The 22,629-nt window shown below is 33.9% G+C and overlaps 1 protein-coding gene and 1 pseudogene across 2 annotated transcripts; one reads left to right on the top strand and one right to left on the bottom strand.

Moving 5' to 3' along the window:
- Window positions 1–917: 917 nt before the first annotated feature.
- On the top strand, window positions 918–12,548 carry LOC136272993 (disintegrin and metalloproteinase domain-containing protein 10-like). Of its 2 annotated transcripts, XM_066076467.1 has the most exons (3): window positions 918–1,088; window positions 7,343–7,372; window positions 10,286–12,548. In XM_066076467.1, the coding sequence occupies exons 1-3, from the start codon at window positions 936–938 to the stop codon at window positions 10,400–10,402; spliced, it is 300 nt and encodes a 99-aa protein (XP_065932539.1). In that variant the 5' UTR covers window positions 918–935; the 3' UTR covers window positions 10,403–12,548. The 2 variants fall into 2 exon arrangements, with proteins under 2 accessions (XP_065932539.1, XP_065932542.1); XM_066076470.1 differs by lacking the exon at window positions 7,343–7,372.
- A 7,293-nt stretch (window positions 12,549–19,841) lies between these two features.
- Window positions 19,842–22,629, bottom strand: part of LOC136272941 (talin-1-like) — a 220,999-nt pseudogene continuing 218,211 nt past the window's right edge.

The following is a 22,629-nucleotide window of genomic DNA, read 5'->3' as shown; positions in this document are numbered from 1 at the left end:
CAAGATCTTGATAATGGTAGGTAACAGTAAAATAAAATTATGTCTAATATCAAAAACTGAGTTATTGTAAGATAAAAGGGTTTATCTTCTGTGTCATATGCAATATAGTGAGAATGATGATGGCTGATCTACTGATAGCAGTGTGATATATGAATATATAAATGTAATGTTGTAGGAATATTGGTGGGCTGTGTTACTGATGACTATAGGCCTTATCCTGTTTATGGGATTCTGTGCTGTATCTAACATGTTATACTGTAAATAACTTGTGTTATATATATAGTGTAATGTTGTAGGAATATTGGTGGGCCGTCTTACTGATGGCTATAGGACTTATCCTGTTTACGGGATTCTGTGCTGTATCTAACATGTTATACTGTAAATAACTTGTGTTATATATATAATGTAATGTTGTAGGAATATTGGTGGGCCGTCTTACTGATGGCTATAGGACTTATCCTGTTTATGGGATTCTGTGCTGTATCTAACATGTTATACTGTAAATAACTTGTGTTATATATATAGTGTACTGTTGTAGGAATATTGGTGGGCTGTCTTACTGATGGCTATAGGCCTTATCCTGTTTATGGGATTGTTCATCTTGTTCTGTGCTGTATCTAACATGTTACACTGTAAATAACTTGTGTTATATATATAAAATGTAATGTTGTAGGAATATTGGTGGGCTGTGTTACTGATGGCTATAGGCCTTATCCTGTTTATGGGATTCTGTGCTGTATCTAACATGTTATACTGTAAATAACTTGTGTTATATAATGTAATGTTGTAGGAATACTGGTGGGCCGTCTTACTGATGGCCATAGGCCTTATCCTGTTTATGGGATTCTGTGCTGTATCTAACATGTTATACTGTAAATAACTTGTGTTATATATATAATGTAATGTTGTAGGAATATTGGTGGGCTGTCTTACTGATGGCTATAGGCCTTATCCTGTTTATGGGATTTTTCATCAAGTTCTGTGCCGTGCACACACCCAGCTCAAACCCTAACGCCAAACCAGCCTTGAAATTGACGGACACACTGAGGCGACGACGTCGTCAGCCAGAGCAACAGTACCGGGCACAGGTAGGGTGGTCAATGACCTTGACATAGTTATTTGAGGATAGATAAGGACAAACAGGAGTGGAGTGGTTAATGTCCAAGGTTGTACTTATATTACAGATAAAATCAGATTTTATTATCAATTTTAGTGTATCTGGGCTAACGAAATTTGTGCTGTACAACGAATGGTAAAACTATAGTTGTGATCAACAACTGATTAGATTGACAGAGTAATGATGATAGACAGAAAATGTTAGACTCTGTAGGTGTTGGGTTAATGAAGTGAGTGGATACATCATTGGCAGAGTCACGACTAGTCACAAGTTTAACTGTTGGTGTACAACACTGTCTTGTAAACATGGACGTAGTCAGGTATTACTAAACTAATTACAGATTATGCATTTAAATGGCACATTGTATTCAAAGATCTTTTTTTTTTTGGTTTCGGTATTTGAATTTGAGAGACAAGTTTTTGTCATAGTCTTTGTATATATCAGTGTAATGTCATTATTCATTGTGTGTAAAGGTGCTTACATGGATGTGATTGACAGTTATCATCTTGTAATATAAAAGAATTATTAATTTTAAGTACATTGTTTAGTACAAGCTCCTTTTTTAGTACACACACCTTGTTTGGTACATACTCCTTGTTTAGGGTGATAAAGATATTTAAGTCCTTGTGTAAGTTTGTTATGACATAAATCCTTATGTAGGTTGTGAAAAACATGCATCCATATGAAAGGATGTTAGGTTATTTTTCGGGATTTAAAAAAAAAATCAGTCTTTATATAGATTAGAAGATTGTGCTTTAAAAAGGATGTTTAGGACCATACTCCTAATGTAGGATGTTTACGACCTTAGTCCTGGTGTAGGATGCTTAGGACCATAGTCCTAGCAAAGGATGTTAAGAACCTGAGTCCTAGTGTAGGATGTTTAGGATCTTTTTCCTAGTGTAGGATGTTTAGGACCATAGTCCTAGTGTAGGAAGTAAAGGACCTAAGTCCTAGTGTAGGATTTTAAGGACCTTAGTCCTAGTGTAGAATGTTTAGAACCTTAGTGCTAGTGTAGGATGTTTAGGGCCCTAGTCCTAATGTAGGAAGTAAAGAACCTTAGTCCTAGTGTAGGATGTTTAGGACCTTGGTTCTTTAGTAATGAGAGATATATTTGCGGACTCAAGGGTAAGATGGGAGATGATTATTTATCGCATTAATTTTCTTAATGGTCATTAATGGGTAATGAGGTTGATTTGCCTTCCAGTCTCATTTTTATAAAATTTTATCTTTCTTATATGCTTAACTAACTGTGTAATGCACTAACAATGGTGTTTTTCACTCATAAACTGCTAACACTGTTGTGGATCATACTGCTACTCAATTACTAACAGTCAATATCAAACTAAAACCTTTCTCCTGACATCTTGTTCAAGTATTCATTAAGACTCAAGTTATGGTTTTTGGAGATTTATTAAATAAAACCTTAAATAATTAATGAAAAGAGAATGATTACTATGTAAGAACTAAGTGCTATTAGAGTTACATGTATTTGTAACTTTAATATACTGTACTAGTGGCATAATAAGCTATTTTTTTTTAAATAGTATATTTGTACATATACTTTGCCTTTTTAAGTTTCTAATAAGGGGTTACATTTTAAAGTCTTCATACTTTTATGAACTTTTATAATCTTCTTAACTTTTTAGCTCACCTGAGCTGAAAACTCAAGTGAGCTATTCTGATCACATTTTGTCTGTCGTCCGTCTGTCCGTCTGTCTGTCTGTCCGTCTGTCCGTAAACTTTTCACATTTTCAACATCTTCTCAAGAACTACCGGGCCAATTTCAACCAAACTTGGCACAAATCATCCTTAGGCAAAGGGGATTCAAAGTTGTGAAAATTAAGGGCCACACTCGTTTTTATGGGGAGATAATTAGAAATTAATGAAAAATTTCGAGAAATTTTCAAAAATCTTCTTCTCAAGAACCAGAAAGCCAGGAAAGCTGAAACTTGTGTGGAAGCATCCCCAGGTAGTGTAGATTCAAAGTTGTGAAATTCATGACCCCCGGGGGTAGGGTGGGGCAACAATGGGGGGTCGAAGTTTTACAAAGGAATATATAGAGTAAATCTTTAAAAATCTTCTTCTCAGAAACTAATCAGCCAGGAAAGCTGAAACTTGTGTGGAAGCATCCCCAGGTAGTGTAGATTCAAAGTTGTGAAATTCATGACCCCCAGGGGTAGGGCGGGGCACAATGGGGGGTCAAAGTTGTACATAGGAATATATAGAGTAAATATTTAAAAATCTTCTTCTCAGAAACTAATCAGCCAGGAAAGCTGAAACTTGTGTGGAAGCATCCTCAGGTAGTGTAGATTCAAAGTTGTGAAATTCATGACCCCCGGGGGTAGGGTGGGGCACAATGGGGGGTCGAAGTTGTACATAGGAATATATAGAGTAAATCTTTAAAAATCTTCTTCTCAGAAACTAATCAGCCAGGAAAGCTGAAACTTGTGTGGAAGCATCCTGAGGTAGTGTAGATTCAAAGTTGTGAAAATCATGACCCCCAGGGGTAGGATGGGGCACAATGGGGGGTCGAAGTTGTATATAGGAATATATAGAGTAAATCTTTAAAATTCTTCTTCTCAGAAACTAAACAGCCAGGAAAGCTGAAACTTGTGTGGAAGCATCCTCAGGTAGTGTAGATTCAAAGTTGTGAAAATCATGACCCCCAGGGGTAGGGTGAGGCCACATTGGGGGGGAGGGTTGTTAAAGTTTTACAAAGGAATATATAGAGTAAATCTTTGAAAATCCTCTTTCAAAAACTAATCAGCCAGGAAAGCTGAAACTTGTGTGGAAGTATCCTCAGGTAGTGTAGATTCAAATTTGTGAAAATCATGACCCCCTGGGGTAGGGTGGGGCCACAATGGGGTGGTCGAAGTTTTACATAGGAATATATAGAGTAAATCTTTAAAATTCTTCTTCTCAGAAAATATTCAGCCATGAAAGCTGACACTTGTGTGGAAGCATCCTCAGGCAGTGTAGATTCAAAGTTGTGAAAATCATGATCCCTGGGGCTAGGGTGAGGCCACATTGGGGGGGGGTGTTAAAGTTTTACATAGGAATATATAGAGTAAATCTTTAAAAATCATCTTCTCAGAAACTAATCAGCCAGGAAAGCTGAAACTTATGTGGAAGCATCCTCAGGTAGTGCAGATTTAAAGTTGTGAAAATCATGATCCCTGGGGGTAGGATGGGGCACAATGGAGGGTCGAAGTTTTACATAGGAATATATAGAGTAAATCTTTAAAATTCTTCTTCTCAGAAACTAAACAGCCAGGAAAGCTGAAACTTGTGTTGAAGTATCCTCAGGTAGTGTAGATTCAAAGTTGTGAAAACATGATCCCTTGGGGTAGGGTGAGGCCACATTGGGGGGGGGGATGTTAAAGTTTTACAAAAGAATATATAGAGTAAATATTTTAAAATCTTCTTCTCAGAAACTAATCAGCCAGATGATTCTTTATAATTGTTAAGACTTTGGCTCCAGGACAATTCTTCGGCCACATAAGAAGGTTCAGAGTTTGATGTAGCTTAATATCCCATATTTAAACAATTGTAAAGGATCTTTTTGAGGACTGCAATACTCAACATGTGATTTGACTATAAAATCATCCTGTTAGAAAAGGGACTAATGATTATAAACATAAGAATATCCAGGGGGGGGGGGGGGAATAGATTTTATTTTTACAGGATCTACATGTTTTATTGTACATTGTCCAGATTGTTTGTATTATGACTTCATTAAGCTGATTTTATCATACCCATTGTTCCTCAGGTGAGCGATGTGGCCCATGGGCCTCTTGTTTTCATAACTATTGCTGTCCTTAATCATTTAACTGTTCCCCAGCATAACTGTTTTCACCAAATCAGCCACGGAATACCTATTCATAGATTTAATGTAGGGAGGCTGTGTTGTCATCAAGTCAATCATTAGATTTTCTTAAAATATTTCAGTATTAAGACAGGCTATCTATTCAGATATTTAATGTCTTTTAACGAGGCTATGTGGTAATCAAGTCAACCATCAATATACTTTTTTTCTTCAAATTATTTGTTAATAAATGTATAACTTTTTATACAGTGAGGAAAAAGTTCATAAATTTTAACCTTGAAATTATTATTTGTGTTAGTTTCTATATCTTTACAGCACTTGTTCTAAAATAGATTTAATAAATATAATAGTCTGCTTAAAAGAAGCCACAACAATCCAAGTCTCAGTTCAAGTGTTTCTTATTAACCAAACATTTCTATCATTATTTAAGTAATAAGGAATCTTTCGTTGAATATTATGAAGTGATAATTTTGGTCGGGGCGTAATCAAATCTATCATAAAGCCGGAAGGGCTTTATGATAGATTTGATCACGCCCTGACCGAAATTATCACCCCATGATATTCAAAGAATGATACCTTATTACTTTTATTAACATAATTTTTAACCATCGCACGATTAAATATTTGAATATTAATAAGCAAATCCAGCTGGCGCCTCAATTTGGCGTCATTTGAAGTTATGGGTTATATAGTACAAAATCGATATCTAGTGTTATCACAGGCAAGACACTGTAAAATGTATATTTAAAAAAATAAGATATATCCTTAAAATCAAAGAGGAATTCTGTTGCAAAATTATTAATACTGTTTTTTTTTAACTTAGCAGTCAAATAAATTGTTGAAGGAACCCTAAAGAGCATTTCAAAATTATTGATATGGTTGTAATGTTTTGGCAAAAATTGATTGTAGTATCAAATTTTCATTTTTTATAATTTTAATGAGACCGATTTGGTTCGGTTTTTAGTGTAATCACCACAATTTCAAAACTCTTCATTTCTTTACCGTAAGTTATTTACACCAACTCTTGTTAATTTCAAGGTTTCAAGAAAATCTACAATCTTCTGATTCGTTTTATGAATCAGAAAATAAAGGTGCATTTAATTAAAGCAAAAAGAAAATTATCAATTTCAGCACTACGAAGAAAACACTACATAATGTAAATTTTGATATGTGATTAGTAATATCATTTTCTACCTTACTGTAAAATTTACTAAATTCTAACGTCTGGTTTTTAGTGGTGGTCATCTAAGAATATCAAAACACAGCAAAGTGTACATGTGTACTCATTTCATGTTAATCTCTCGTGAAAAGTTTTCATGTGAAAGTCATGCGAAGCTACATTCAATAAAATCATTGTTAAATTAACCTTTATAAAATAACATTGTCTATGAACAAAATAAAAAAAAAACACCAGAGCAAACAATAGACAGAATGTAAAAAGGATTACTAGTATTTTCGCCCAGTGATTTTTAATTTTATTTGCTCTTCTACACTAGTTTCACCCCGTCTGTAATTCGTCCAATCATCACCCCGTCTGTATTTCGTCCAATCACCACCCCGTCTGTAATTCGTCCAATCATCACGTCATCTGTAATTCGTCCAATCATCACGCCGTCTGTAATTCGTCCAATCATCACGCCGTCTGTAATTCGTCCAATCACCACCCCGTCTGTAATTCGTCCAATCATAACGTCGTCTGTAATTCGTCCAATCATCACCCCGTCTGTAATTCGTCTAATCAGCACGTCATCTGTAATTCGTCCAATCATCACGTCGTCTGTAATTCGTCCAATCATCATGTCGTCTGTAATTTGTCCAATCCTCACGCCGTCTGTAATTCGTCCAATCATCACGCCGTCTGTAATTCGTCCAATCATCACGTCGTCTGTAATTCGTCCAATCATCACGCCGTCTGTAATTCATCCAATCATCACGTCGTCTGTAATTCGTCCAATCATCACGTCATCTGTAATTCGTCCAATCATCACGTCGTCTGTAATTCGTCCAATCATCACGCCGTCTGTAATTCGTCCAATCATCATGCCGTCTGTAATTCGTCCAATCATCACGTCGTCTATAATTCGTCCAATCATCACGTCGTCTGTAATTTGTCCAATCATCACGCCGTCTGTAATTCGTCCAATCATCATGCCGTTTGTAATTCGTCCAATCAACACGCCGTCTGTAATTCGTCCAATCAGAGTTGTGTGATAGGTATTCTTTCTTATTAATACAGTTATTCGAAAGATTTTTAAATTTGCCCAGTCTTAAATTCACTCATTGGCAACGAGGATAAAAAGGACGAACATAAAACTGAAGCGTTTATTTCACTTAATACTAGTAACTGAATTTTTAGCAATGAAACACATGATATGACGCTGTCTGTCTGTGTTTTGTAGAACCACGACACTCAATATCCTTTGATAGTTGTAAGTATTTATATCCTGTCAAAGGCAAATCTGTATGTGTGAATAAACCTCCATATATCCTAGAGCTGCACATCAGCGAAATCTCACAGCCAGTCTAAAAACAACACTCCAGACTGGAACCAACTTACATAGCCCATGTCCATAACATCAGAACCATATTTCCCCTGCTTTCTTTTACATGTACTTTAATAGCAAGATGACATCTGAAAAAAGTTCCAACTTATGTATGTTCTCACATTCATTTATTACCATTATATGTAAGCAAATAAGCGTTTTGGTATGAAGTGAAATTAGGCGACTAGCCGTGAGATTTGGTTGATGTCGGCCATTATCTATACAGAAACCTTACCAAATTTGTGTGCTTACAACTGCTGTCGTAGTTTGCACTAGTTAGATAACTTTTTAATGTCTAGTCTAATTGTACTTACTTATTATCTTTTGTAATGAAGAAGTCAGACTTGGTTATAATAAAAGAACACATGATTTAGGATGAGTATATCATGAGTTGCACCTCAGTAATATGCTCAGTTACACAACAAATAAAGGCGAGAGAAACAAAATATTAATTAAAACAAATGCAACGCAAAAAGTTCTAAATGATTAGTTTAACATATAGATATGTGTAATTAGGAATCGTTTTATCCATGTTACATTTATGTCTCCTTTCCCAGCAACACTCGCTAGCAGCTGGCTAACAGCTCCAAAATGTTTGCACATACCTGCCTTCTTAATTCATATAACGCTTTCTTACACCTCCATAAACTGAATTGGTTTAGAATCATTTCCTTATAAGGAAGGTACACTCATTCACACATAACATTCAGATTTTTCAAACGTACTTGGCGTTCTTTTGTTTTCATTGAAAACCTGATGTAGATAGTAAAGGTTGTGCCATTGAAGATGTTGAACAAGAAAATGATAGATGCCATCATGTTTTGATATAGTACTAATCGGTTCTATATACTTTAGATGGATCTCTAACTTCATTGGTTGTATCTGCTGATCACTCGGTTCTCTATACTCTAGATGGATCTCTTACTTCATTGGTTGTATCTCCTGATCACTCGGTTCTCTATACTCTAGATGGATCTCTAACTTCATTGGTTGTATCTCCTGATCACTCGGTTCTCTATACTCTAGATGGATCTCTTACTTCATTGGTTGTATCTCCTGATCACTCGGTTCTCTATACTCTAGATGGATCTCTAACTTCATTGGTTGTATCTCCTGATCACTCGGTTCTCTATACTCTAGATGGATCTCTTACTTCATTGGTAGTATCGCCTGATGGTTTGTGGCAAATTGTACGTGTTCAGATATTGATGTGGTTTATATTTAAAACTTGTAAAGTTATATCTGGTTATGACCAATCGTTTAGGGATAGAAAGAAGATAAGTGGAAAGAAACTGTATTCCACATGCTATCATGGAACTACACAGACATGGTCATTAAGTAGAATGTTGTTTTCAGTTGGGAAATGTCTTCAAAGGGAACATTCACTGGCAGTGTGTAAGTTCCTGTCATTTGGTTGCATGTTAGAGATGAGCTGTTTACGTAATACACTTATTTCAGTAAACCCAATGACCAAGTTACATAAAGTTGTATATATTGAAAACAACCCTAAACGTTACCCTAATAGTATAACCAGTGTTTGTACTTAAAGGCATTACTTGATTATAAGATTTGTACACGTCTTCTGTAATTTTGTAATGAACTTCTGTATCAGACGAATTTTACGCTTAGAATTAGACGTAAACTTCAAAACTAAAGCTTCTACAGTTACGTATAGTATAAACACTTATTGTTAAAAACTGAATCAGATGCAGAGCCTTTTTTTTATAAGGTGAATTTTGCGACATAGTAATGTGTATGTCCTTTATTTACAAGCAACCAAGAGCAACATAAAAGATTTAGGGTAAACGTTTAGCCAATTTAGCCACACGCACGCTGCCGCTTCCATACTTTCTCGTTTACCCTTTTCGCCTCTTACACTACGGCATTTATAGTAATGGTGGTGGGTGCCAGATGCATTATGGGTATAACTAGATAACATCACGTGTTGTACTGGGTTTTGTTTTCCACCAAGTATTTAAGAATAAAGAATATAGGGGACTATTGAATTAAATATGAACAATCTGGGTTTTTTTTAATTTTTTTTTTTTGAAAAGTATGTGCGAAAATATGTTCGATTAATTTATAATTTATAATTAAAAAGATAAATGTCAGTGATTATTTGAATCTTATATTTTGAATAAATATTAAAGAATTTGTTCGTAATGTAATTTATATTCTGATAAGTGTGTGCGAGAGGGAAATTAGAAGTTGTAATTTATAGCATAACTAATCTACTCTTTCCTTGAAAAAAAAAAACGAACATTGAGATGCAGTTAGTTTAGTGTATTATACCATTTCTAAAGATACGATTCTAAGTTCTGTTTTATTGTATAAAGGTAAGATTTTAAATTGTGTTTTATTCTATAGTATGGTCAATAAATCTGCTATAAAGCTGATAGATAATTAATAATAATCTTTTTTTGGTTAAACAATGTTATAAATTAATGTTGGTCAACAAATGGTACATGTAAACGGGCACAGTTTGTCTTTTTAACAGATGTTTAACATCTTGTGGTAATTACAATTCAAAATGAGAACTTGCGTTGCACAAAAAGATCAATGTCATATGCCGAAAAATATTTCTAGAAGTGACGCTTTTGAAATTCGAATGATAATATTATGTGTTTGTACAATTGAAACAGTAGATTATTTGGAGATGTGTAATCATAACTAAGCAATTTAATTGCATGCACTTACTAATATTTTTTCTTCATTTTATAAAGACTAGTACAATTTGTTACGTTATATGTTTTGACGAATGGTATCTATACTGAGCCTTGTTTTTATTTCTTATTGTAGGGCCCATCGGGACCCCCGCCGCCATACTCAGCACACGGAGGCCCACCACAGGGGCACAGGAAGGGAGCAGGGGCTAAAGGCGGGAGATACAATAATTTAGAAATGCGCAAAGTTTGAACCATATATCATCTAAATTGAATTCATCGTATTTAATGGTTTTTTTAACGAATGTACACTAGAAGAACAACATTTCCATATGTGTTTTGAATGATGTAGTCCTTTGGTATTTTTGATAATATAACATTTGTTTTAAAGATACAGATCTGTGTTCATTTCTTTGTAAATCATTATGCAAACATAATTCCTATTATGAAAAACAATATGACGGGGTATTGGGGTTTCAATTGTTCATTATTTTTTAATAAATTATTTCCTTCTGTATTTTGGTAGAATGATATTACATTGAGGCATTTTTGATTGTTAAGGTCAGGCGACACGTTCCTCAATTTTATATAACTTTTTCCAGGAATTTGTTGATGGTTTACAACTATTTTGACAAGCTTTCTTGCAAAAAATTAGGGTTCCTTACAAGGCATTTCTACAAAATACTAGAGTATGCAATTTCCTATATAATCTTCTTGGAAATACACTCGAATTGCTGATGTAAAAATAAATACATATACAGCACAGCAAAATTCACTATAGAGGAACTCTATCTCGGCCGGAGCAGGGATTTGAACTCACGACCTTCAGAACATGTACGCTTCTGGCAGTGAGCGGCCACGGTTCTAACCACTCGGCCATCTAGACACATAACCACATGTAATTAAATTTTAATCATTTTTAAAATAATTATAAAATTAATAATTTTATTGGAACTCTCTATAACGAGGAGATACAAAAAAGATTCTCGAAGAACGTGTCGTCTGACCTTAATATTTTGGAGTTTTTGTGCTCATGCATACAGTGTTAGTTATTGTTTACTTCAGTTTGAATCATGTTATAAAATAAAAGGCTATACTAATCATTGTAATGTAAGCAAATGTACGTTAAAAATGTGATCCATTGTTTCAATCAAGGCAAATATCTTCGTTATTAATTGCACTAATAGTATAACTATGTTTAGATGATGGCCTATCGAGTTAATGTAAATCATTTATGCCCTTTCTTATGGATTAAAAATATCAGGTTTTTCCATTGTGTGCTATTGAACTGACTGGAGCAGAATGACCGCACCTTGGAATGTGACGTAACAATGGTATATGTATTCTATTGGTCGTTCTATTTCCTAGCATAATTTGTGTTAAAAGGTTCCAGCTTTTCGTGGACTCTATCTAACCATCATTTTCCTTTATTTATACATATCTTTGAAAGTGGGTTTTTGCCACTTAATTTGTAAACGTTTGTTTTAATTATTTTAACTCTGTCTATAAACCATTTTAAGTTGTTAACAGTTCTTTAAATATTTCTTACGTCTGTTTGTGTCTTTACTGAGTACAGTATACGTACATTTAAGGTACGTGACAAGTCCCTTACAGAATGCTAGTCACGTTATCATATCCTTGTCAACTTTCAGTAGCAGCACTGTAGGAGCACAAAGAACTGACACAAGTAGAAACTGCAATATATCCTCTATTTTAATTGTATGCTATTCAGAAATACATTTAACCAATTTTGATGATGTACAGGCGATATGTAACTACATTTTTTAACAATTGTTTTCACTTTATTTCCCCCTTTCTATTTATTTTATTTCTTTGCAACTGTAGCCTAAAGAAAAGGACTGGAATGTTTTGTTTGTTTTTTTACGCCTGGGTCGTCAAATGATTCTTCAATCGCCGTAAAAATAATACATGTTTGACCTCCTCTCCCAGAGTTTTAACTGTTTCATATATCCCTATGATGAAAGTCCCAGGACATCTACTTAGTGACTTAATGGTTTAACACATGTTGTCATCTAGCCACCTACAAAACCAAGCACCTGCTAATGATGCTAGTTATTTATTTTGCTTAGTGCCATTCACAGGACGAATTACCAATCTATAAATATGTATTGTTATATGGGAAGTTGTCTATGTTAAAACAAGAAATTATCTGTGTGTTTTAAAAGTCAATGAGATCAGTTATTTTGGATATAAATATGGGTCGGCTTCATTATTCAACAGAATGGAGACAAAAGGAGAGATTGTAACTTTATGTTCCTTAGAAATTTAGTTTAGATCCAAGATCGGGAGTCAATAGATCGCTTTAATATAATTAGCTATTTTCATCAGTTTAGGTTCCCCTCCTGTTAATTTTTTTTGCATTGTGAGAATCTCGTGCATTGTTTAAATCGCTTTATTCAATCTTCTATAGATTTTGATTGATCATGGAATGTTACGATTCTTCTCTTTTGCTTAAGGTGGTATGAGACACCTCCATATTGTGACGTACTATAGAAAGAAATGTAAAGGTTCATACTTTTATCAACAGTAATATCGACAGGTCTTCCATACCACCTTAACATGTTTGTACTTTTATTTTCTCTTTGGTTGGTGCTGATGATGTTTTGTTCATTTACAATGTAATTAACGTAACAAATGTGTATCACCTCCTCCATTTATTAAATCCTGTGAATTAACCCAGTGTTTTGTAAAGAAAAGGTTGAGATGCATTCTGTTTTAAATGTAACGCATACTTGTAAACATTGTTATGAAACTTTCCTTGAGAGCTGTTGAACATAGAAAAAAAACATTACTAAAATGACACTAATTTGCTGTAAAACATTGTGTTATTTATTTAACTTAAAGTTTGTTTCGTCATGTTTATTCTTCGCTGTCAGACATTTATTTTACTGGAAACAATAAAACAAAATCATATGAAAAGGGTTTCTTTTTATTGATTGTCTAAAAAAAGGGTATTGAAATATTACCAAAAAATAGTTATATTGTAAAGTAATATAGGTAACACAAAATAAAGAATTAATAAACGAGGGAAAATTCGAACAGAATAAATGCAAATGGCAAATATTTAAATTGAAAACATTCTTGATTTTTATGATTCATAACTGGTGTTTATATTTGCACATCAATGAAATATTTGATATATCTATTGGTATATTTTTTACAATATTACGTAAATAGTTAAGGACGATATGGTTTATATATGTATTAATTTTTTTTCTTAATACTGTATTACGTACATAGTTTGGATTTACGTCAGACCGTGGAAGATGGTCATCTACAAAAGTCGTTCACCTACTTTTACTTTTACAATTACTTTTAATGTAGGGTTATAATTATGGTTTGTTATTTTTCATTTATGAATTGTGTATTTGTTAGAAATCGATTGATTCAAAAAATTTTAAATAAACAATAAAGATACATTCCTGGGATTCTTTGGTTAATATATTACTTGATTCGTTTAATAACTTGAGTTCTGTTTTTTGTTTGAGAATGACGAGTTATAATCTAAGTATAACATTGTGGGTCTTTTCAAATCAGAAATTAACTCTTTTAATAATTACGTATTACAAATTATTAATGTTCTTATTGCTAGACAATAATTTTTTTTAGACAAACTAAATCATAGCTCAATAAACAAAGAAAACAATGCAATTAAGACAAGTGCATGCTCGAGGCATGGATTTTAAATGGGTAGAGCCTATTCCAATCTGATCTTGAAGTATTAAAATAATAAAGACAAGTTGAGAGTTAGCTAGATAAGTTTGAATGAAATTACCACCATTTATTAACATTTCACCCAGTGACGAAAATCGGGGTTATGGGACACCCGCACTCAACATATAACTATCACCGGGGAAAATAAGGTGTTTCTATGATGTTTATATTTCCAAGATATTATAAAAATGTATTCTCCTGGAAATATTTTAAAAATTTTAAAATTCAAAGGGATGAATAAATGTACCACCCATATATCAATATTTCCAGGTGTCTATATTAAAGCATTGAATGATTTATTTGTGACGTCGTCGTGTCAATAACTGCCGTCAGGTGAGCAGTCAAATTGAATAACCCACGACGACCTCAAAAATAAACCATTTAATGCTTATATTTACATTCCCTTACTGACGAAATCAATTGTTTACTTAAATAAATCGATATAAAGTGCAGATCACGGAGGGAGTGAATAAGTAACAGCAAGAACAGCTGTTATATAAAACCGGTTTAAACTGGTTATTACATAGACTGTTGAGTTGAGATCGACGAGCATGAAAATATAATCCATGAAAAATAACTCTTGAAATTTTGCTTTCAACTATAAAGTCAACTTTTTTGTTGAATAATTATAAAAAAAACATGATGTTTTGACAACATTCATGAAATACATTTTTAACCGATAACATAAAAATCACTGTTTGAGAACTACTTATGTAAATTACTCGTAAATTCATACGCAGTGAATAGGTGTTGCATTTAGAGGCATTTAAACATCACGGAATTTAATGGAAAGAAACACAGTAGAATGTAAATATAATGTTATGTGCGAACAAACATTACCACACCTTCCTGCAGTAATGATGGTAGACTTCTTATAGTCTGCATTATTTTTCACCTCACCACATCAGTTTAAGCGCTTCAAGTCCTGCAAACAAGTTCATTTAAATTTCATATTAGCCTTGACACAGAAAGGAAGTCCAGTGTCAAACGCATTTAATGTACAGATGGTATACAAAATTTATGCTGATTTATATTCAGTTTGTTCTAATGCTAATTTTATCAGCTTTAACCATAATTTATGAAATTAGTGAAGAAAAATCCGAGTTGTTTAAAAATTGCTGGAGGTGTTGGAGGTGCACCATGTAAATAAATAAATACATGTACCCGCATTTCATATCTTTTTCGTACAGAGTATTCTCATCCTGAGACAATGTGCGACAAACAACTTGAAAAACGCCATCTGATATTAAATTGAAGAAAAAATGATACAGAGCTTCTAAGCAGATTTGCTCAAGGCATATTAATTAGTCATGAAAAGGTCTACATAGAGCGAGTGCTTTCCAATTCCAGTTTTAATATTGCCTCATGTATGGCCGGGTTTAAAAAAATCTAACATTACATTTTGAAGAAACTTTTTTTTTATTTTTAAATATAAAAATTTTATAACATGATATAATTTATTAACTTCCAGGGGGTTCTGTCTAAATCGGTACAAAAAAGAAACAAAAAAAACAAAACAAAAACAAACAACCCCCCCCCCCCAAAAAAAACAAAAAAAAACAACAACAAACAAAAAAACCCAAAAAACTAAATCGACCAAAAAATCAAATCAATTCAATATGTATATCCTTCCTGCAAAAACACAACCGAGTAGGCTTCCTCCATTTTATATATTTACTTTAATTTAATTTACTAACGACAGACTTATGGATTTTTCAGAATCTAATATAACTCATGTTCAATTTAATATAATTTACCAACTTCCAGGGTGTTCTGTCTATATCAGCACACGTACGTTTTATTTGTGTACAGACATTGTACCTGTACAGGTATAACCATGTTATCTGTAAGACAAATATGTATGAAATATGGCAAAAATGTACACTATCCATGCTAACAAAATCCAACAAAATACCGGATATATACATCTATAGCAAGGCAAACGCGGAAATCTAAAACATCAGATGGAGGATCAAGTACAAATGGCCAGTAAGCATTCCGTGATGACCGGTCGCACTTGTTCTTTAACTTGCTCATTGTCATGATCGGCATAATGGTAAAATACGTATACCATTCGTTGTTTGTCATTAATGAGTTACTTGCGTGTGAAAAACTAAAGCGCAAATGATTCAAAGGTAGTTAAAAATTGAAACAAATTGGTGTGCCATGGTTTTTTTCACTGTGGCACTTAAAGGAATATATTCCGTTTTTTAAGAAAAAATTTAAAGAAAGAAATGTTTTCATTTTTCCATTAAGGTACATAAGTTATTAACTTTCTGCAAATTATACTGTTTAAGTGAAACGCAGTTAAAAGTATTTAATATAAATTCGAATTTATATATTTTTTGACCGGCCCGATCAAAAAACGCCAACCTCTGAAATATTCATTAGCACGTGATGTGACAAGGTAATTTTAGAACGCATAGGCGTCGGAACCGGGGGGTGGGCTAACTTTTTTTTGCAAAGTTAGACCTAACCATAAGGGACATAGTATCATATAGGGTTTAGCCCCCCCCCCCCCCACTTTTCTTGCAGCAAAGATAATTGTTCCTAAATTTACCTTGAAAGATTGAGAAGTTGGAGTCATAGGCATACTAGCCCCCCCCCCCCCATGATTTTGGGGAAAAAAATTTGGTAGGTAAACTTTTTTTTTGGAAGTATAGGTATACCCCCCCCCCACACACACACACACGGATTAGGATTTCCCTGATTTTGGGAATTAGTTTTTTTCCCCAATATTCTGAGGATTAGTTTAGCCCCCCCCCCCACTTTCAATTTGCTTCCGACGTCAGTGGAACGTACACATAGGTCGATGCGGAAACGTGGTCGGTCCGTTGGCAGTGGAATAACGCGTTCGAAGAGAAAAGAAAGAAAGAAACAGTTTGACAGAAACGTTGTAAAATGAGATTCTATATCAAAGACCACTTTGAGCGGTGAACATGTGTTAGAAACGTCATGCTTAACTATGGGCTCATTGTCTGAATATGATAAAACTTGTAAAGCTATCACTCGAATACTTAAAATTTATAAACTGTATATGTTTTGAGTCGAGGGGCACAAGACGGGGTAGTTTTGACGTTCTATTATGTCATACATGTTGTCAGTGTATGAAAATAATGCACCCCTGCGAAAGTGTTCGGAATGTGTTTTTTTTATCGTTGATAAGTATGTAATAAATCCAGAGGTGTTCGAATGAAAATTCACGAGACTTCCTTGAGATTTGTTCAGTTCCTCTGAAATTTCGAGCGAAAGTATAAGTGTCCTGGTCGTTTTTTATATCATATACTACTTTGATTTATGTTAAATCATGAAAATCTATGAAGATATTTGTCTTATTGCATCGTCTAGCAGTTATTTAAACTAAACGATGATATTAAGAAAAGAGCTATCGTTCGTGTTCAACCACTCTACACGTAGTTGAAAATGTAAACATTGGGTTGCTTTAAAAATTCATAGCCATGTTTTATGCTTTTGGTGTGCAAAACTATGCTTTTTAGATAAAGAATGAGTGTCAGCTTTGTATAAACACTTAGTCTATCGAGTCATTTTCAAGTAACATTCTGCATAAAATAGTATAGTCTGTTTCACTATTGATGCTATGTCTATGTCAGGCGCTGATCGAAAATTAATCCTTAGAAGAGGGGGGAATTGCTCCTTAGCATGTTAATGAATTCAAACAAATGTAAACACACCTGTGGTATTACCTAGGTCTGCTTTCTGCTTTTCTAAATTACTATTTCCGCGCACATGCGCAAATCCACCTCAAAAGTACACAAAGCAGTGTAGTCAGTTACGTGTAAATTTTAAGGCGTAGTCAATTGACGGTGTTCACAAACCTTTGTTTGTGATGTGTGTTATGGTATATGTGTTAAAACGCGTGATTTTGCGTAATGGTATATGTGATAAAGTGTGTGGTTGTGTGTAATGGTATATGTGTTAAAGTGCAGGAGTGTGTGTAATAATATATGTGTTAGAATGTGTGATTGTGTGTAACGGTATATGCGTCAACGTGTGTGATTGTGTGTAACCACAGGCACCTGAATTTTTATTAATCAGTCGCTTAATAATTCATATATCGAAAAATTCTACCCCTAGTATATAGAAGTATTTATATATAGTAGGGGTAGAATATTCCCATATATGACTTAGCGACTGATTAATAAAATTTCAGGTACTTGTGGTGTAACGGTATGAATGTGTTAAAGTGTTTGATTTTGTGTAACGGTATATGTGTTTAAGTGTGTGATTTTGTGTACCGGTACATGTGTTAAAGTGTTTGATTGCGTGTAACGGTATATGTGTTAAAGTGTTTGATTTTGTGTAACGGTACATGTGTTAAAGTGTTTGATTTTGTGTAACACTATACGTGTTAAAGTGTGTGATTTTGTGTACCGGTACATGTGTTAAAGTGTTAAATTGTTTGATTTTGTGTAACGGTATATGTGTTAAAATGTTTGATTTTGTGTAACGGTATATGCGTTAAAGTGTTTGATTTTGTGTAACGGTATATGTGGTAAAGTGTTTGATTGCGTGTAAATGTATATGTGTTAAAGTGTGTGATTGTGTGTAAGGGTATAACTATGCGTTAAAGTGTGCGATTATGTGTAGCGTTATATGCGGTTAAATTGCGCAATTGCAGGGTAACAGTATAAACATAATAGTTCCTCATTCCGTTTAACATTATTTGTGTTAATGAGCATGACTGGGAGATGACATTATTCACGTAAAGTAAATAGAATTGCGGTAACAGTTCATCTATCAAAGTGTGTGATTGCCGGAAGAAGATATTAAGGTTTGTATTTTTTATAGTAAGGTTTATATAACAGATTTTATTGCACGCTCATGTAACACCTATCAACCAATCATGAGCTTAGGACAGATACAATATCAAAATTAGACAACATTGAGATGGTGACCATATAAAAAGAGCCCCGCTTAAATAATGGACAATAGGGTGGAAATAATTTCAGAGAATTTTGCTTTGACCTTGACCCATAACTTAACAAATTTCCACCTGTCATTGAACTTCTGTGTGTGTGCTTTTAAAAAGGGAGTTTTGTGTCATCTGATATGAATTTGACATTTGACCTACGAACATCATTCAAGGTCGCTGCAATTTCTTTGATCAAAGGCACTATGTATGTGATGTATTAGCAAGATTGGAATAAAGGGAGAGAAGATATGCTCTGGACAAGGATTTTACATATAATCCTGCTATGACCTTCACATTTGACCTTGAAAATTGGTTCAAGGTTACAATATACCCTTTACTCAAAGCTCTGTTTATAAGAAGTATCAGCCAAATAGGACTAAGTGGAAAATATATCTTCTCTGAAAAAAGAAATATTTGATGGCCTTATATGACCTTGACCCTTGACCTACAAACTTTATTCAAGGTCACTGCACACCCTTTGACCATAGACACTCTGTAAGTGAAGTATAAGACAGAATGGACCAAGGGGAGAGACAAGAATTTTATATATAATTCTGCTATGACCTTAACCTTAGACCTAGAAACATGGTTCAAGGTCAATACACACTCTTTACCCAAAGGAATTCTGTAGGTGAAGTATGACCCACATTGGACCAAGGGGAGAGAAGATATGCTCCGTACCAGAGATCTTGGACAGACAGACTGATCACTATAGGGCGCTCGCAGAGCGGGGCCCTAATAAGTGTTTCTAATAATACTCAGATTTAAACCTATCAGTCATAATGAAATTCTTGACACAACTTTAAGTACTTGGATGGGAAATTTATTTTGTAATTCATTGTTGACTAGTCTCTATTAACATCTAACTATAGTGAATACAAATGGAGATTGGTTTGTCGGTTAGATTTTGTTCACCCCAATAAATAATTGCCTTGTTCTTGTATATAAAGTAACAGCATCATATTCTACTTTTTTGTACCAAGTATTACAGTAATGTCCTACTAAGAAGAAATTCAAAACTATAAAGAAATATCACATTTATTTAGTTCTCAGCTTGCTACAACTCACAAAAAATCATTTGTATATAAGTAGTATGTATTTCATGGTAAGCATAAATACAAAAAAAAAAAATCAGTACATTTAAACTTGGTCACACTATTCCTCTAAAACTATTTACAAAAACATGAATTTTCTATCTACCTGATCAATATAACTCCGTTTTTATGAGGTAGAAATGTGCTTAATCCACCATTAGTGTACATATAGGTATATTTTTACAAAATTCATCATAAACCCCATACAAAGAGTTGCATCAGAGGATTAACAACATGGCCTACATATAAGCCTTACACCACTATTCCATGAAGTAATCTGTCATAACATTGTAAGTATTCAAGTCTTAGAGGATTTAAGACATGATTCAGCTGTACATTTTCAATATATTGACATACAAAATAAATCAACTACTTTAAAAAATGTTCATTGTTGCCATTCAAACAATAAAAAACAGCATTTAGGTCAAATTTCAATGCAGGATCCCCCTCCTCCCTTATCACAAATTTCACTTATCATGGCATTTTGTAATAATATATTAAATGATACTCAATAAACTCTCCTACAAAAAAATGTCAGGGATCAACAACATAAAATACAGATATCTCTAGGAAACTTTAGTAGAAGGGAGATAACTTTCTTTGATTTTAAACAGAAGAATACAAATTGGAGTTATCCCCCTTTGAATGTGTTGTTCAATCAATTCCTTGTGTGCAAATACAAACTGAACAAAAAAATCATCACACATTCGTCACATTTCTAAGGGACATCTCTGTCCCAGCACCAAAGTACAGCAGAGATTTATAAGAGATCTCAGGAGCTTATTATGTAAAACACACATATAGTACAACTGTCAAATAGCAACTAATACTAAACAGAATTAATAAATGGCAAACTAATGCTAAATATAATTAATAAAAAGAATGAATAACAAATTAATGTTGATTTTATGACGCGTTATTTATGTTGAGTCCACGTACACAGAAACAGATTCCATTGATTAACAAGTTATTTATGTTGAGTCCATGTACGGTACACAGAAACGGAGTCCATTGATGACGCGATATTTATGTTGAGTCCAGGTACACAGAACACAAAGTCCATTGATGTTGGGTAATTATTTGACTTCCGTACCTCTGTTGGAATTATGGGTAATCCGGGCAGGTTTTTCTACAGTCTCCCCTTGAACTGGCCTGAAGGCATTTTATAAAAGCAGCTTGTCTGTAAAAAACAAAAATAATTAATTTTTAATTGTATTAAATGATTAATACCAAATACTTAAAGGAGAGAAAAAGTGAGCAAGCTCAAATACCCCACATTCTCCCATTACTTCACAATGATACACATCATGAATGGCAGAATATGCATTAAATACAAAATCAAAGGCCTGAAGGGCCATAATGGCTTACGGTTTTGATATGACTATATTTACATGGATCGAGTATGATTCCCTCTATTTCTTACGGAAACTTTAGTTTATTTATAGCTCTATAGAAAGTAACTAGCTACATGTAATTCGTAGATCTATAGAAACTACCAGGACCCATATCAACATGTCCCATTTGTTGATTGGTCGAACCTTAGTGACCGAAACAGACAGGATTGAAATCTAGACGCCTCTTTTATCAATTGGTTGAAACCACCATTGCTTTTAGGAAAATCATAGACTGCATAAAATAATAATGATGATGTCAGACTCAAACTCCAATATGAGACAATTTGTTTCTTTCTTTTATCCAACGACTGAAGTACATTAACTGTAAATTCATTCAACTATATAGGACACAAAAACACTTAAAACCAACATGCTCTCAAATATCAGTATACCTTGTATTCCTACGCACTATGAACTTGCGCGAGAGTTGGTGCACGGTGCGCCGTAACAGCGCCACAGCCAGCGCGAAATCATTGCGCGTAAAAATAATATAACCAAATGATGAAATGTACTGCATGATATGTACTATAATTAATGAATTCTCTTGAAATCTACACCAACAAGTATTATTCCATTTTATTTGTATTTCATAAATGTATTAATATTTATTCATATTTTTCTGGGTTTTATCTACTTTTTTAAGAGGCTGACCTTCACAAGCTTTTATAGGAAATATAGATTCACAAGGCAGTTCATAAACACCTTATATTTTTTTGTTCCCTTTGTACAGAGATCAAATAAACTCTTTGGAGGGTGAGGGGGGGGGGGGCAAGAAAAAGGCAGAACTATGCAATTACAGCAAACTTGTTTTGACACCAAATTTAATTAAAATTAATTACTGCACTATAACTTAGCAGTCAGTCTCTCTTCACAAGACATGTGTACACAGTCATTTTCAGAGGCATACTATACGATGTCTCTATGTTATAGTAATGTGACATCGCTTCCGTATATGACTTGCAATCAAGCTTAACTGTATACTGTTTTCTTATTTGAGTACATTTGGTCTCAAGTTTCCAATATTTTTACGACAAATAAACGGTTCAATCATAGCACAACCAAGGTAACTCCATCGAGGGAACATTGTGCTATTTTTAGATCTTGGAAAATCCCCAACATTCGATAATGAAGAAGGCACATTATATTAAAACAAGTAGTAATTGCCCCTCTATTTATGCATTTATTACCTATTTATAATCCCAGTTTCAATATATCTCAATCATAAGTTCAGTTCTTTAACCGTTAAACACTTTCCCCCTTGCTGAGATCGATGTCGATCGAAGTTAGCGACGCTCTCTGCTGCGGGTGCAAACGTTTTTATGAA

Source organism: Magallana gigas, chromosome 1, assembly GCF_963853765.1.
Source record: "Magallana gigas chromosome 1, xbMagGiga1.1, whole genome shotgun sequence".
NCBI classification, from domain to species: domain Eukaryota; kingdom Metazoa; phylum Mollusca; class Bivalvia; order Ostreida; family Ostreidae; genus Magallana; species Magallana gigas.
This window is presented reverse-complemented; position numbering and strand designations above follow the sequence as displayed.